Here is a 15,778-nt window from a genome sequence, read left to right as displayed (position 1 = left end):
GCGTGTATATATATATAGGTATATACACACAAAAGTTTAACTTTAATACACGCTTGGAAGACAGAGGTTCGTGTTACGCACATATCCCTAATTGTAATATTATTCCTGCGAAACACGCGTAAACATATACGCACGCGTACAGATTACGTTTAAGTACGACGTTTGGGATCGAGTCGTCGATCGGCCGGTTCGATTCGATATCCTTCCCCTTCAATTGTCTCGTCAAGCTTCGTTTTTCTACCTTCTCCATACTCGCACATAGCGAAAACCTTTACAATATCGTTGATTAAAGATCGACGACCACGTGTATTCGCTTATTCGCCTCGCCTGTTCCCAAAGCACGACGGCTCACCGTCGATTCTTTCGCTCGATCGTCTCGGGGATAAGTTTACGCGTTAAGATATGTATTTATACGTAACAATGGTCTATCCATACGCTATAGAGTAGTAACGAATGTTACTTTAGATTAGTAACGAATTTGAACAGACTTAAGGTAGGCGAAAACTCGACGCGTTCGCCAAAGTTTGCGAATCGCGTCGCGGTTTCGTTTCGCGAACGATGGAAAAAGAAGATGCGAAGGATAAGAAGACGGATCGGACAAACGATACGGATAATTAATCGGGACGCGATTTGTTACGCGTTAACGTTGAATTTCCCTCGAGCAACGTAGGTAGCTGTGCTTCTCTCTCTCTCTCTCTCTCTCTCTCTCTCTCTTTCTCTCTCGTTGGAAACGTTGGGCTTTCTATACAGGGAGCTTCGCCGATCGCGTCCTAATATATTTACACGATATATTACATCGAGAATTAGAAGATAAAAACGAAACGACTTAATCTAGCGATCGTTACACATATAAAATGCAAATGCCACACGCCGATCCACGATTCGTAAATCGCGCGATTTTTGTCTCGCTGGTTTATTTCAAACGCGCTTAAAATAAAACAGCGAAACGATTTCTACTCGACGAAGTAGAATCTACCGTTTATTCGGCCGTTTACATGAAATTAAACGTCGTATTTGAGTCTTGTCATTTGCGACACGATACGTTTACGACGACGCTGTTAAATACTATGTACATTTGAAAACGGAAGAAATGACGAAAGCTTAAAACTAGCAATCTGAAATCGTCGAACGATGCCGAATGATCTGAGTATCACCGCGGTAGAACTGTGCTCGTCTATGCTATTCGTTTTCCTAACGAATCTACTCTCAGCTGCCAATCAGGGCTTTCCTTCCTCGGAATTTCGAGGAAATCGACGATTCTCTCACACTCTCTCTCTCCCTCTCTCTCTCTCTCTCTCTCTCTCTCTCTCTATTTTTTTTTATCGTTTTATGATATAAATTACCGAAGCGAAGGATTTCACAAATCATCGGAAGCAAACGGCATCAACTCGACACGCGTACAAACGGACATCGTAACGTAGAAAAGATCAATCCGCTTCGAGATCGCTCGCTATACGTTAGAATTATGTATAAGAGATTCCTCGCGACTCGCGTCGCAGCTAGCTATCGATAAAAAGTACGAAACACGATACAAACATTTTAGTTCAAGTATACGATTTGTGAGAAAGAGAATGGTGTATCTCTCGAACGACGTAGTCTTCCGAGTATTCCCTCCTACGTAGACGATGTTTATTAATCCGCGTTATCCACGACAGGGAGAAACGGACCGATATCTACCAAATTGTAAATCTATCGATACAACCATCGGAGCTCGCGAACACGAATTTAACACGAACACGGTGTATTCTAATTAATAATTATCCCGAACGTTGCTCGTTGATTGCTTCGATCCGTCCCGATCGATCTTCTTCGCAACCAACGACTTTTACGGAGACAAGTTGTAGCCGTTTGCGACCGACCTAAAAGTACGAACCAATGAAGTTTCGTTTGACGTCTACGCGTCGATACGAGTTGCAAACGGATGGCGAAGAACGCGTTTCACGAATTGGACAATCATAACCGCACGGATGTTTTCTTTTTCTTCCGATTGACGTCGTTAACTCTGAATAGGACAGTTCGACGCGAATAATGATTTACAAAGGTTCAGGGAACATGGATAAAATGTTGACGTTGGTGTACTGTCGGGATAGAAGTTTCGAACGAACGTAACTCCGGATTCTGGAAGGAACGTTTGCATCGATGAATTGTTGTATCAAGGTGGACCAAGACAATATCGTATCACGTCGTCGACGACAGCGACGATTACGCGACCACAGAGAAGAGCATCTCGTAGAAAAGATTGGTCGTTCTCCAAGTGTTGCATCGCCTTAGGCAGCGTCCCCCGGAAAGCTTTTACTCCATAGTGTCGTATTTGACTTTCTTCACTTTGAAGTAACGATAGGCCGCATAGCCGGTGATAGTAAGTAGAACGGCAGCAGCCAACGTCGAACCAACCGCGACAGGCGCTGTTTCGTCCCGAAATCCGCGCGCGCTCAACGACGTGCACGAGAATTCCACAGCAAACTCGTTGTTCTTGAATTTGAACGGCTGCAGCTTCATGTCCCTGAAATTTCGAATAAAAATCCATCCGCCGATTATTAACTATCGCCAGCTTAATTATTAACACGATTCTCTATACTCTAAGCAGAATGTCCTAAGATTAATTTTTGCTCTTGATATTTGTTAATACCTGAGGAGCACTATGGCGTGATTTTTCCCATCGGTCAATTGAACTTCCGTTTCTTCGCTGCAAGCGTACGACTTTCCAACCGGTGTCGGGAACAGCATGGAGCTGTGCTTTTGTCCGGTACTCAATCTAATCGTTTTGTCTTGAAAGAAAAATGATTCGTGATTATCTGATCGGGGAAACGAACATCTCGCGCGACGAGCCTTCCGCTCCAATCGACTTACTTGGTTGATCGATATTTAAGAAGTGTCGATCGCTCGAGTTGTACGTTAGTTCGATCTTCTCCACGTACCAACGTTCACCACCGGGTGTCTGAAAAAACAATTCGTTTGCTCCGTTATTTCACCGTCGTCTTCGGAATCGGTTCAATTTCGATCGGAGGATGAACGATGAATTTTTCGGACGATGTAACGTCATTAACGGAAATCGAAAATCGTCGCGCACGGATGAAAAACCCCGAAAGAATAGAATCGCAGAAAAATGGAAGGAGGAAAAAGGGTTGGTCGCGTATCGATTTGTACGAGAGAGAGGGTAACGCAACATTCGTGACCTCGACCGTTTCTAGGAATGGCCCGTGTATAATAACTAAGCGTATAACTAAAGGAAAGAAGATTATTACGCGTCTACTTGTCCAGACAAATTAGTTTATCGCCTTAAAAACCTAGCTTCCCTGAAGTACGATATTTTCGTTAAAATGATCTTAATTTCTTAATTTAATTTCCACATACGAAACAAACCCATTAGATCGCGAACGCAGTTGCAAAATGCGTATAGATTACAAAAGTTTAAACGACGACTCCTAGCACGCGCCAAAAGAAACTGCGAAAAACTTCGCTACAAAACAGTAATTGTTAGCAATCGTGCACATCTTATGGACGGGGTTGAAGCTTCTAAATTTAGATGTAAACCTACGCGGTAAAGATATATCCACTTGCCTGAATGTCTTCAAAGTAATTAAAAATTTAGTAATTTTGCCAGTGATGGATAGTACATAGGATCGTTTATCAAAATGATACCGATTTACGTCGAATTATATACGATTTATCGTACGATAAGGTCGCTTCAAGGTTATTCAATGTTACGGCGGAATCAGGAAGATGTGGATAAAATTATTTGGAAATCTGCTGGCAGGTCGTTCGACGATGGTGCGACTCCTATAAGCTCTAGGCTTTAAATAATTAGGGAACTAGTAGCCAAGAAAAAGATAAAAGACTATAGTGAGAAAAATGGCAGGAAAAACGATGTGTTACCTACCTTTGCGAAGCTCCATGATAGTATGTACGCATCCCACTTGAGCAACATCGTCACTGTATTTTCGTTATCGCAATTGCCGGTCACGGTAGCGTCGGTGGGAACGTAAATATTCGCCACCTAAAAAAAAGTACAATATTCGATGCTTTTTTTCTCGCAATATTCCTCTTGTATTTTCTTTACGCTGTCTTATCTTACTTCGTCCTCTCCTTTTTTCGTTCGATATTTCACGGTGATCAGGGCGTCTACTTGCAGAAGAATACAAGCTTGCCCATTATTACCGTCCAGACGATACAAAGGTTGCTCGGCGGAAGATGATCTATGCGTCGTTGTTGACTCCGAGGACATTGTAGTAGTACTCTTCGCTTCGTTCAAATTTCCCACCAGCTTTAAAATGCATCGATATGAAGATTATTCTTTGAAAAAAGAGGATTTAAAATAAATGCCCCTTCTCTCGACAAATATAGACCAGCTTCGCGAAGAGTCATATTCTACGTTTAAATCGTTTGATCGATCGCACATGGATCTACTATGTGTATATTCCGGCACGATAGTAGCTGGCTTTATTTCTTTACTTTGTGAAAATTGCAAATCGTATGGCGAATCGAGTCGAGGTATCGTAGTCGAACGGTTGTATGGTTCGCGAAAACAGTATGAAAAGAGCAACAGGTTATGCTTGGGCTATTTATAAAAAAAAAAAGGGGTGAAGAATCATGATCGTGGGTCACACGATGGAATCGTGTGCAAAAAAATCGCGAGCGCTGATAAAACGTTTGATTGGGAAATAGTAGTTTTGCAACAAATACATACGTATCCTTTAAGACTTCGATTAGATAACTATTCGTGTATACGTATGTATGTATATCGATGACGAGAACTGCTATTAAAACTAGATGCAAGTGACGATGAAATGAACTTTGGTGCAGATTACGGGAATGCGGAATTCATTTTGCTACATCGTTTGCGCGATTGCGTTCGTTCACGTTGTGACAGAGTGTTCTTACCAAAGTCTGAGATGGCGAAGTCTTCGACTTGGACTTGGAACCTGGAAAGTCGATGAGAATTTTCGGTGTTCGACGTGTCGTGTATAGTTGGTCGTCCAATTTTTGCGGCGTCGGCGACGAGCTAGGTACGCTGAACGCGGTACTCAGGACACACCCTGAAAGAAAAAATCATTTGTCACGATACGACGAGCTAGGCTTCTTGATCGTGATTCTTTTGCCACTGTCCTTCCCAGAAAGGTGCGCGCGTCGATGATTTTTTCAATGAAAGTTTCTCACCCCTGTCACTCCCAGTGAATGATTCAGGGTAGTTGACTTTATGAAAACCGCCCCGTAAAAATGACGTCGCGCGCTATCGCATGGAGCATCTGGTGAAACGTTGCTCCCTTATTTTTGCGATGGTCGCGTTAAAATCTTATTCTTCGACAGGACGTCGCTAATTAACGATGTAATTGTAAAATACAGCAAGAAGGATGCAGCACCGCCGGAATGAAAATCTCAATCCCGTGAAAATGTCAGCGAAATTCGACTGACACGACGTCCCCTACTCTCGTTCCCACTATTCGGTTAATTAAAGTCCTTGGGTTTTACAACATAATGTTCAACGTAATGTTGCAAACGCGATGAAAGCAAAACGAGGCAACTTGATAGTTAACCAGCACGATAAGTCGATTGGTTGCGTCACGATCGAAAAGTTGGATTTTTAGTTTGATTAAGCAGCCCTATTCCTAAGCCTGATAGTTAATCGAAGAAACTCACAGAATATAAATATCGCCTTGGTGTTATCCATACGGTGTGGCATCTTTTTCTCTTTGCTTGTACTCGCAACGTCGACAAGTATGAAACAAATAAGTCTGATCTGGTCGGTTGTGTCGATTGCACGTAAGACGATTTCACCTAGGCGACGTACGCGAAGCTTGTGTGCCGAACGCGAAAGCTCAGGCGCAGATGGATCGATAATTGGAGCTTTTAGCATGCGCTGCAAAGTCTTTCCCTATACACAGAAACGTAGTGAAATAAAGCACAAGAATATAGGTTCGTTCGGTATTTCTCTTCGGGGTGGCGTTGCTGATGACGTTGAATGTTAGCGTTAGCGTTGGCGTTAGCGTTGGCGTTGACTCTGTGGTTGGATTCGACATTGGCGTCGGCATCAACGTCATCGTCGGCGTCGGCGTCGGCACGCTTTTCATTAATTTTATGCGCCTTCGATCTATAGATATTTCTACTTAACGATGATTCATCAACCGCATTGAATGAAACGACGAGGAATAGTAAAATCGAACGATGCTCCCGTATCGACAGATAGCTCGATATGTTTTCTTTATCGATAGTATTTGGGTAATAACAAACGTGTGAAATATTCCGCTCTAGCTACGACTAGTGACAAAAGAAGTTAAGTATCTAGGTACGCAAGAATCTCTGTACGCGAAAGTATTACGTTTAAAGATTATGTTATCCTTATTTTGATAGAACTTTCTGACAAAGCTTGGATATTTGACCCATAAATAGAACGATATCAAATAACGGTATATCTTTGTTCCGTCATTCGATATCTATATAAACTATCTTCTTCGAAAAGGAACCGCAACGATGACGACCGTTACTTACGACTTACGTCATTATCCTTCTGACTTTCGATTATTAAAGTTGCGTTCTGACGTACTTTTACCTAGCGTGAATAAGCTTACGTTCGTAAAATCCAGCGATTTTGCACAGTGGGTAATCACCATACGTATCACCGTTACATCTATTATAATAAACTTTGTATTTTATTATATTGCATTTATTACCATGGAACGATGAATTTTAAACAGCTTCAGGAAAATTATAAAAATAAGGAAATTTAATTGCATACTCGGTATATGGAGCGTAATGTACGAGGCCAAAGAACGGTAAACTATGGAAAGAATTTATCGTATATATCTAAAACGCGAAAATTAGAATAAATGTTGCGTATGAACCATGTATGGACAGAGATGTCGGTTTAAATACAGTATTCGATAATGGAGACAGATGGCGCATTCGCGTTGTAAAATTAACGATACGTATGCATCGCATTCCACCAGATGTCTCTATGTAAGTTTCGTTGCGGCAACGATTGTCCTCCAACTACGTTTTCACCGGTCACGACCGCAGACGAGATAGAAACAAAACAAGACTTTGGCATAGTTCTCGTCGTGTAAACTGGGATTCTGTACGAAGCTGCAAAGGTTCGAAATTGGCTTGAACTTTTGATTCGAGGAAGTAGAATTCGATGATCGGTAAAAGTCGTTAACGATTTTTTCGAGTGGAAGACTATGTTGACACTCAGAGTAAGGGACGAGGGGATATCAAGGGCCAAGTGAATTGCGTAGTGAGAGGAGAATTATTTTTGATTTCCAGGCGAACGTCGTCGATCGTTTCGCAGTTACCGCCGTAGTTCGATCCATAGTTGAACGTTTCTTAGTTCAGAAGAGTTTTGCTACGTCTGTTAATCATCCTGAAGCGAAGATGTCGTTCGAAGTTGAGAAACGTAAGGCAAACGATCATTTTATTTATTTCGATAGTTACGTAAAAACTGATGTTGTCGATCGTTCGATACGATCGCGAACATCGATATGTAAATTATATCGTTCTAAAATAGAGCAAACACTTGATTGCTGTTGGTTGTTTGTTCTGTTGGTAGAAACGATAGGAAATACAACGACACGAAACGTCGTCGATTATCATTGAATTTCTGTTGAATAGAGAAATTCTTGACCATGCCACTAGAAGAAAAAAGAAAATATTATAAAGGGAGCGTAATTACGTTGGACCAAATTCCAACGTGGGCGGAATATTGGACTAAAAATAAAGGAAATATCGGTATAACGAATCTCGAGAAAGTCGAAAAGGTCGAGGAGGAAATGGCTAAGAAAATTTCGATATGGCAAGGAGATATCACCTCCCTCGAAATAGACGCGATCGTTAATGCAGCAAACTCGAGTCTTCTCGGCGGCGGTGGAGGTATTCATACATAGGGACATTACCTAGAAATAAGAATCGATAAAGTATAGCCCGGTATATCGAGAAATGTAAAATATCTATTCCCTAGTCGATGGAGCTATTCACAAAGCTGCTGGACCAAATTTAAAGAAAGAGTGCGCTACTCTGGGAGGATGTCGTGTCGGTGAAGCAAAAATAACTGGGGCTTATATGTTGCCTGCGAAGCGTTAGTATGACAAACTCATAGTCAGGGGTTGTATTTTCATGGGTGTAACTTTTTAGATGTCATCCATACTGTTGGTCCGCAAGGTGAAAAGCCAGAAAAGTTGAAGGAGTGTTACGAAAATAGTTTAACAGTTGCCAAAGCAAACGAGTTGCGCGCAATTGCTTTTCCTTGTATATCGACAGGAATTTATGGATATCCTCAAAGACCAGCAGCCAAAGTGGCTTTATCAACGGTCAAGAAGTTCCTACTCGACAACAAAGACAGCGTAAGATTTCGTTTTGATGAAATATGGCAACGTTCCAGTGCGACGTACAGTGTCAAGATATTGATAGCTGTTTGAAATTGCAGGTGGATAGAGTAATCTTTTGTCTATTCTTGAAAACCGACAAAGACATATACGAGGAATTGTTACAAAAATATTTTGCTATCGATTAGACGACTCTCTGACAGAAGTATCCCATGTTTTGAGGTTAAACTCGAAACGAACAAAGCTAAACTGTATCAGTGTACATTCGTCGAATAATATTCGTAGAAAAGTATGAAAACGAGATATTTTTCCTAGACATCTCCTCCGTTCGAAGCGAATTCGGGAATTCTGTCGTTGATGGTAGGAAACGCGTCGCGAGAATATATAGCTGATTCGAATGTTGGCGGGTTATCGCATCGTTCGCCGCCGCGTAGCGTCCGTGATCAGTACGATTACAGCGCCGCGACTTTACGGCCCATCCGCATCGTGTTTCGACCCGACGACGGTGCGTCGCCATCTTGAAAAATCGAAGTGTGGTAATGTCTGTATGTGGTAATAGGTGGGGGACGGTCGTTAATGTGGTGCGTCTCGTACGGAAAATCTGTCACAAATGGGTAAATATCTCTTGTATCGAAGCCGCTCGATCAAAGGATCGGCTCGGTTTTGATTTATTTCGCGACGAGCTAAACGTAAGAACGCTGGCAAAAGGAGCACACCCATAGTTCCGTAGTGCTCTTGCCGATCTGTCGTGGCGAAGGTGCGTTCTCTCAACCAAGATCGCGGCTAGTGAGTAGTGCTTGCGTTCGAGGAGTACAGTGTCATTTTTGTGGACAGTTTTCACGATTTTAAGGTCAATCACATGGTCGAGATTGCATTTTCGTCGTCTCACCGTTAGGAAAGCAACGTCGTCGACGTCGTCGACCGTCGAAAACGGAGTATGTGCTTATGCGAGTTCGTGGCGTGAAAATCGTCGAATTAGTCAAATCGATCGCAACGGTCATAACGGTCGAATCGAATTTAAAATATTGGGATTTCGTGATCGGAACGAAACATAGGTTGTATCCCCTCGGTCGATCGGTCGGACAAGGCGGACGTACGGACGGAGTCCCGTAATCCTGAATGGCCGCCGCCACCGCTTTCTAGGTTACTGACGGACATCTAAAGAGAGTGACAGAGAACGACCGAGTGAAAGAGTATACGCGCACACGAGAGGGATAGAGAGTGAAAGAGTAAGAGAAAGATAGGAAAGGAGGCGTAGTGGAAAGAGAACGAACGAGAGGGAACGTTGTCTAGAGAGAAAAGAAGAGAAGAGCAAGGAAAGGAAGGGAAGAGAAGAGAAGAGAAAGAAAAATAGCGTGTGAGCGAGCTAGCGCGTGCGCTCACTCACTCACGCCTTTATACACGAGCGAGTACCGATGTGCGGCCTCCGAGGTACCCGATCACCATCGTCTCTCGGGTGTATTTCTCGTGTTAGTCGCCGATCTCAGATCGGAGACTCGTTGCATGCGGCAGACGAAGCTTGAATCGCTGGTGCTGCTACAGCCGCTGGTGCTGCTACCACCGCTGCCGCTGCCGTCACCGCCGCCACCGCCACTTCCACCGCTGTCTTCGTCGTGCACCTCGACTTCGACGCTGAGACTTTACCTTAGATAAACGCGTGCTGCTTTCGTACTCGTACGCGTGTATATGCATCTCGACGCGTACGTATCTTAACGGACTAGTGATATATCCCCGTGTTGCGTCCTACCTAGCAGTACAAGTGGGTGTGGGTTTCGTTCGTACGATTGGCGTGTATGCATGCGCGTGTGTTTCCGTCTACATATACGTGAAATTGCGCTCGCGCGTACCATATCGCTCGTTTATATGCACGGTCGTGTAACGTGGTGGTAAGTATGAAAAAAATCAGGCTCGAGAGGAAGGAGTTGCCGGCGAACCATGTCGCGAGAAGTTGCTTCCTTTTTTTTCCATTTCTCCTTCTCTCTGCCGTCTCCTCCGATTTGGCTCTCAACTCGGAAAACGCTTCTTCCCCTTGACTCCGACTCTCGTCGTATTTTCTCACTGCTTCTCTCTCACCTACTCGTGCTTTCGTTCGCCGACCTAACCCCACATTTTGTTCGTTCGCGTCTGTCACGAGCATGCCTCGAGCCTGACCGGGGGCCGGGTTTCTCGTTGACGTATCGTTCCGATGTCGGAGCTGTATACACGACCACCGAAATACCGTGTTTCCACACCAAAAAAAAAAAAAAAACAGTCAAAGTGCGTGAAACCGACTCGGCTGCAAAAAGCGAAGGAAAAATGGTCACGTCGCCGAACCAACGTTTACTCGTTGTCAAGATCGCTCTCTCGCGTAACATATGTATGTACATATATATGTACATACGTGTTGCACGTCGTAATCGAAATATATTTTTACCTGTCTCAGACCCCCTTCTTCCTTTCGCCGCAAGTTACTCACGCTTCTCGATGCTATCAACCTTTTTCGATCGACGCGTCACAACTCAGGGAAACGATCACCGGCTATAATATCGATTTATCGATGTCTTCGATCATTCGTGAATCATCGCGTTTCCCCGTCTTGTACGAAACTGTTACAATCGTCCGTCGTAAAATATCTTTTCGTCGCGATTTCTCTCCTTATTTCGATTTCGTTCGTTCGTTTTGAACTTGCACCGATTTTGCGAGAATTCAATTTGCAACGACAAGCCGATGTTGCATCACGACGATCGATCGGACGATGCCGATGGAATTTAACGCGACTCGTTCGAACGATATCGCCGTGCATCGATCATTTTTAACAACCCTCTGTACTTTCACAACCATCGGTTCACGATCACCGAGATATCCGAGCATTGTTCTCCAAACGATTGCGCACCGTTTCTTAAAAGGCAAACACGCTCGATGCGCGAAAAGCTTGGCATTTTGTCGTTACTCGTACTTCGACTGTCTATGTACGTGCCTATATACGTATGTGTGTGTATGTATGTATATCTCTCTGCGTACGAGCACGCGCGCGTTTGTCGGTTAGGTATCGCCGGTTGTTGTCGAATAGCTTGGTATTATTATCGTCGAAGTTTACACCGCTTAGCGTCACGTTTGTCTCTTTGCCGTTCTTTTCTCGATCGATCTGAAACTTTATTTTTCCTAGTGAACGAGCCAGCGAAGAAAATAGATAGGAAGGGGAACAGGTAGGTAGGATATATAAAGGGAGAGGGGTGCGAGTGCTGGTTGTTACTCGTTAGCCAACGATTTATTCTTGGATTACGTTATGGAACCCTGGTTCGCGAGTTTATGTAATAGTCTTGGTCCGTGGCTAGCGCGCTACAATTAACGGAAAGGCGAAACAAAGCGAAGCAAAACAAACGGGAAACTTTCCTCGCGATTCACCGAATCACTGAGCCGAAATAGGAAACGCGCACGCGTTTTTCTCACTCTGTTGAGTGTAAGTCGCGTCGGCTCGTTAGATTCTCAGGCTCGAAACGATAACGTTTCGTTCGCGTGTAAAGATGATCGCGATGGGAGCGGCGGTGGCAGCGGCAGCGGTAGCGGCGGCGGTGGCCGGTGGTTTGAGAAGTTTCGGAGTAGTCGTAGCGGCCACCTCTTGCTGCGCGTGTACCGCTGACCCACTTCATAGGGATGGTCTGAAACCTAATTTCGCCCGACGCGACGCTCCGAGTGCAAACCACCTTCGACCGAACGAGAGAATCGTTGCCGCGTTCGCGATCTCTCGTACCGCGGCCACGAGTACAGTCACGATCGTAGACACGGTCGTGCGCGCACTTCAACAGCCGGTTCAAGCTTCGACGCTACTAGAGCACGCGTCATCCCTTCGCCGCGAAATTCCCAATCGAACTTCTCCTCGATTCGCGTAAATATGAACGCGACCGCGTTTTACCGATTCACCAACGATTCGCTCGCGCTCGCCCTCGCTGATTCTATTATTAGCTGGAAACGCCTCGCAGGTGTCCGAATAAAATTATCTTCCAAACACCTGTTTCTCCTTCGTTCGGATTCGAGCCCATTGACAGATCTTGTCGCGTGGTTACTATCTCCGATACGATACGCGCAGTGGATACACGAGATACGCGCGCACGTCCTTAATATTTGATATGTTGGAGCTGTCGGTCTGTGGCTTTCCCGTTGTAAAGTGGTCGACCAAAGGCGGAAGCGTGTCGCTTTGCGTTTCGTGTCTCGACGAAGGGTGTGCGTTGCAGCGAACGTTGGAGAATTTATTCACCGGTCGAAATTAGTCGCAGCAACGCAGAATCGTTTCGTATCGTGACGTTTGCGAGATTGATGTTCGCAACGGAGCAGGACGGACTAATAATCTCTGTGGCGAGGGACGACTTTCGCCAACCTTGTTTCACCCGAGAAATTCGCGTTCGAACGTCCGAACGCGTCGTACACGCTCGATAAGGTTGACGCGAGGCGCGCGATTTCATCGATAACTTCCTTTTCTTTGCTATCGTGTAGCCGGCCTCCGTTCGTATTCGTTGTCAGGGATTTCCTTCCATATGGTTGGATCGAAATTTTGGCAAAAATCAAACTGAAACTATCGCCGTCCACCATTTACGCTTCGGTGACCATTTTTTCCGACTCTTACCGTTCGATCGATTCGCGGAGAAGTTGGTTTTGTCCGAGGAGACACACGGTGGAAGTGTCGACGAGAAGGTAATCGAGCGAACATCGGTGCGCGAGTGTCACACGGAGAAGCAACGTCTATTTGGAACGCTCGGATACAACACCACGCGGCGAAGTTTATCGTTTTCTCTTTTTCGCCGTTGGAAACGCCGCCGCTTTCCCCGAGTCGATACGTTCGCACGCGATTTTCCTATTTTCCGAGATTTCGTTACCTCCGATCGCACGAGCCTGTATGCGTAAAGACCGGCACAAAGCGCGAGACTTTTACCACGGGTCAGACAGACGAGAGCCAAAGTTGGCCCGATGTTACGTTCCGATGTACAGTCGGTAGCAAGGTATGATTCACTCTCTCGCCTACCTGTACAGGTCGGGTTTCTATGGCTGACTTAACGCAGCAGGATTCACGTCCCCGTTCGCGTACCGAATCGTAGAGCCTCGGGTTTGCGCCCAACTTCTCTCGAAGATAGATCGAACTTGGAAATTGTGGATAGTCCGTTTTTCACGGAATTGGTACGCGGCTGACAAATAGATCGCACTACTAACTTTTCTCGGATCGAAGACATTTGGCAATGTTCCTGAACCGTGCGTCACGATGATCGGTAACGTCACCGACGAATCGAAAACATTTTCGCTCGATCCACGCTCGGATTCTCAGCGTAGCGCGTAGATTCCGAGCGTCGCGTGAAAAAAACGCACGCATCGCGACGAAGCAGATTCTCTTTGCCGTTCGAAACGAACGTATTCGGTTGGCCGCGTTATTAACAAAGGACGGTCGGTCGATGATCGATGGACCAAACTTATTAAATTGGATCTCGCATCGATGACCGTCGACGCGAGGACAACCGTACCTTTGGCCGTCTTTCAGATTTATGGAGATACATTTTCATGAACCGTTGAATCTATTCGGAAAGCAGTTCCCGAAAAGGAAGTTTTAATCGTTGGTTCGTACATTCTGTTTCAGGCGTAGGGGGAGAGGGTGCATCGTCGAAGCGTTGGAGGGTTTGAGGCAGTGAAACTGGCTGGCCTACAATGTCCGCTAGTATGCGGAGCACTTTGCAAACCGTTCCAGAATCAGTGCCGGCCGACCACGTCACAAACTCCAAAGTAAGTACGAAAACATGAGGAACGCCAAGCTCGTTACGCTCGTGTAATCGTAACTGTTCTTTCTCGAGGACGAAACGGCACGCCGTGTCTGCGCGCTCGTGCGAACGTGTCCTTTCCGCGCACCATAAGGTGCTTGAAAATGTCAGGCTTCTCCGATCGGTTGGCGCGCGCTCTAAGACGCTTCTTCGAGCTGCGATTTCGTACGTTCGCGTTCCAACTATATTTTCCATTTCTCTGACCGAAGAAAATGTAATCACCGCAGGAACGACACGGTCGCCGTTTCGTCGGTCGATAATGTGCCTTGTCACGCAAAACGTGTTAAGGGTATGGTTGAAGGTTGAACGATTACGCCTGGAAGAATGGTTACGTCCGCGGTAACCGAAAAACGAATTCGCCTAACGACCTGGCGAAACCACGCGTTGATGTTGCGAACAGAATCGTAGAACTGGTATCGTGGAAGATAAAAAGATGGTCTTTGCCGCGGAGAATACGGTTACCGCGAGCGTAGTCGTCCGCCGAGCGTAAGCGTGTCTATTTGGTAATGTTGCTCTGTTGTGACGAACGCGTAATTCTAAAGGTGCTTCGTGACGTCTTTGGTTCGAGGTATCGCAGTGTACTAACGTAACGCTTCTCGATAAGACGAGATAATCGAGAACCCGAACGATCGAATTCGTGGGATATTGATTATCGATTATCGATTCGCGATGTTCACTCGATCGAAAATTATCGCGATCGTTACGCGAATACTCGATTTTTCCTCGATCGACTAGCTGGGATTCTGTTGTCGCGGATCAGGACACGAACGATACTCGATGACTCGGCTGAACAGGTTTTCACGACTGGTTGCTTTCGAATTTTCTCTCGGCGGTAGTGGCCGTCGAACGCTTTATTCTCCGGGCCGGCCGAGCTTTCACGTCTTCGTTTCGTATGCGTGACAGAAACGACCGTCAGTTCCTCGACCGCGTACAACGCTGCCCGGTTTACCGTCCCATAGACCTTCGATAGGATACATCGAACATATATACATGGTTTCGCCAGAACATACTTATTCGGTAGTACGGTCGATGACGCGCGATCCGTTTATCGGCCGGTTAAACGGCCGAAACCCTCGTACATCCGGTGTTCGTCGATCTGGCCCGTACAAACTATGGCACGCTGTCCATTTTTGCCTTCTTCTTGCTCGTATTAGCGAACAGGCTAGTAAACGAATTTTCTATATTCTCGCGTCATTTACCAGTAAAATGCAAACGGTCCGTCCGATCGGTTAAGTTCGAAGAGAAGCTTCGATAATCGGAGAGAAATTGGCCAGCGTTGCACTGCGCCAGATCAAACGTAGCGAACTGTACGTTTAATCGCAACTAGTTATTTTCGAGCGATCTAGGCGTAGTCGACGCCGACAGTGACCCGTATTTCGAGTCGTACCGCTTTGAATCGCCTAAGTATCGTCTCTGGTTCACGGAATTCCATCGACTGTTTTAGCTAAGTTTCTTTAGATATTGGTGAGAGGAAGGGGGGGGGGTGGGGCGGAGCAGAGAAGAATTAGTCGATCGATTTCATAAAAGTTCGACGAGAATGTCTAGCATTACCGGCTCGTCAAATCGCGGCGACAATTGGACTATGCGTCGTCCAGGATTGCATGGGCGCTGACTCGTTTATAAAGGTCATACGTGTACGTCAGTCGAGTTTAATTCGACTTGCACGACACTCCACCATTGTCACTC

General features: G+C 45.4%; 3 protein-coding genes across 24 annotated transcripts in view; 2 read left to right on the top strand and 1 right to left on the bottom strand.

Annotated features, from left to right (window-relative positions):
* The window catches only part of LOC117236147 (ADP-ribose glycohydrolase MACROD2-like), a 56,119-nt gene extending 47,506 nt beyond the window's left edge, over positions 1–8,613 (top strand). Inside the window, exons 1-6 of one of the 4 annotated variants that reach the window (XM_033498873.1) lie at positions 6,948–7,088; positions 7,261–7,390; positions 7,606–7,863; positions 7,952–8,068; positions 8,125–8,333; positions 8,417–8,613. In XM_033498873.1, the coding sequence (XP_033354764.1) occupies positions 7,369–7,390; positions 7,606–7,863; positions 7,952–8,068; positions 8,125–8,333; positions 8,417–8,503 (693 nt within the window). In that variant the 5' untranslated portion in view covers positions 6,948–7,088; positions 7,261–7,368 and the 3' untranslated portion in view covers positions 8,504–8,613. Of the gene's footprint in view, positions 1–6,947; positions 7,191–7,260; positions 7,391–7,605; positions 7,864–7,951; positions 8,069–8,124; positions 8,334–8,416 lie in introns of those variants that run through there. The other 3 variants (XM_033498863.1, XM_033498881.1, XM_033498889.1) reach the window with 3 other exon arrangements.
* On the bottom strand, positions 1,313–5,913 carry LOC117236122. The gene is made up of 7 exons (XM_033498814.1): positions 5,638–5,913; positions 4,882–5,036; positions 4,076–4,264; positions 3,881–3,997; positions 2,851–2,938; positions 2,630–2,768; positions 1,313–2,503 (listed from the first exon to the last, which is right to left on the bottom strand). Exons 1-7 carry the CDS (start codon positions 5,852–5,854, stop codon positions 2,293–2,295), a joined length of 1,116 nt encoding a protein of 371 aa, XP_033354705.1. The 5' UTR covers positions 5,855–5,913; the 3' UTR covers positions 1,313–2,292.
* Positions 8,614–8,777: 164 nt separating the features above from the next.
* Positions 8,778–15,778, top strand: part of LOC117235890 (serine/threonine-protein kinase MARK2-like) — a 49,475-nt gene continuing 42,474 nt past the window's right edge. For 13 of the 19 annotated variants that reach the window (XM_033498420.1, XM_033498395.1, XM_033498412.1 and 10 more), the window contains exon 1: positions 13,915–14,057. Coding sequence is in view for 5 of the 19 variants with exons in the window: in XM_033498515.1 (XP_033354406.1) it covers positions 13,983–14,057 (75 nt within the window). In the remaining 14 variants the exon portion in view is untranslated. Of the gene's footprint in view, positions 10,016–10,077; positions 10,202–13,270; positions 13,289–13,914; positions 14,058–15,778 lie in introns of those variants that run through there. The other 6 variants (XM_033498515.1, XM_033498524.1, XM_033498508.1 and 3 more) reach the window with 6 other exon arrangements.

Source organism: Bombus vosnesenskii, unplaced genomic scaffold (genome assembly GCF_011952255.1).
Source record: "Bombus vosnesenskii isolate JDL3184/JDL3185 unplaced genomic scaffold, Bvos_JDL3184-5_v1.1 scf7180000013264, whole genome shotgun sequence".
NCBI lineage: Eukaryota > Metazoa > Arthropoda > Insecta > Hymenoptera > Apidae > Bombus > Bombus vosnesenskii.
The sequence above is the reverse complement of the archived record's forward strand: the minus strand, read 5'-3'. Positions and strand labels throughout refer to the sequence as shown.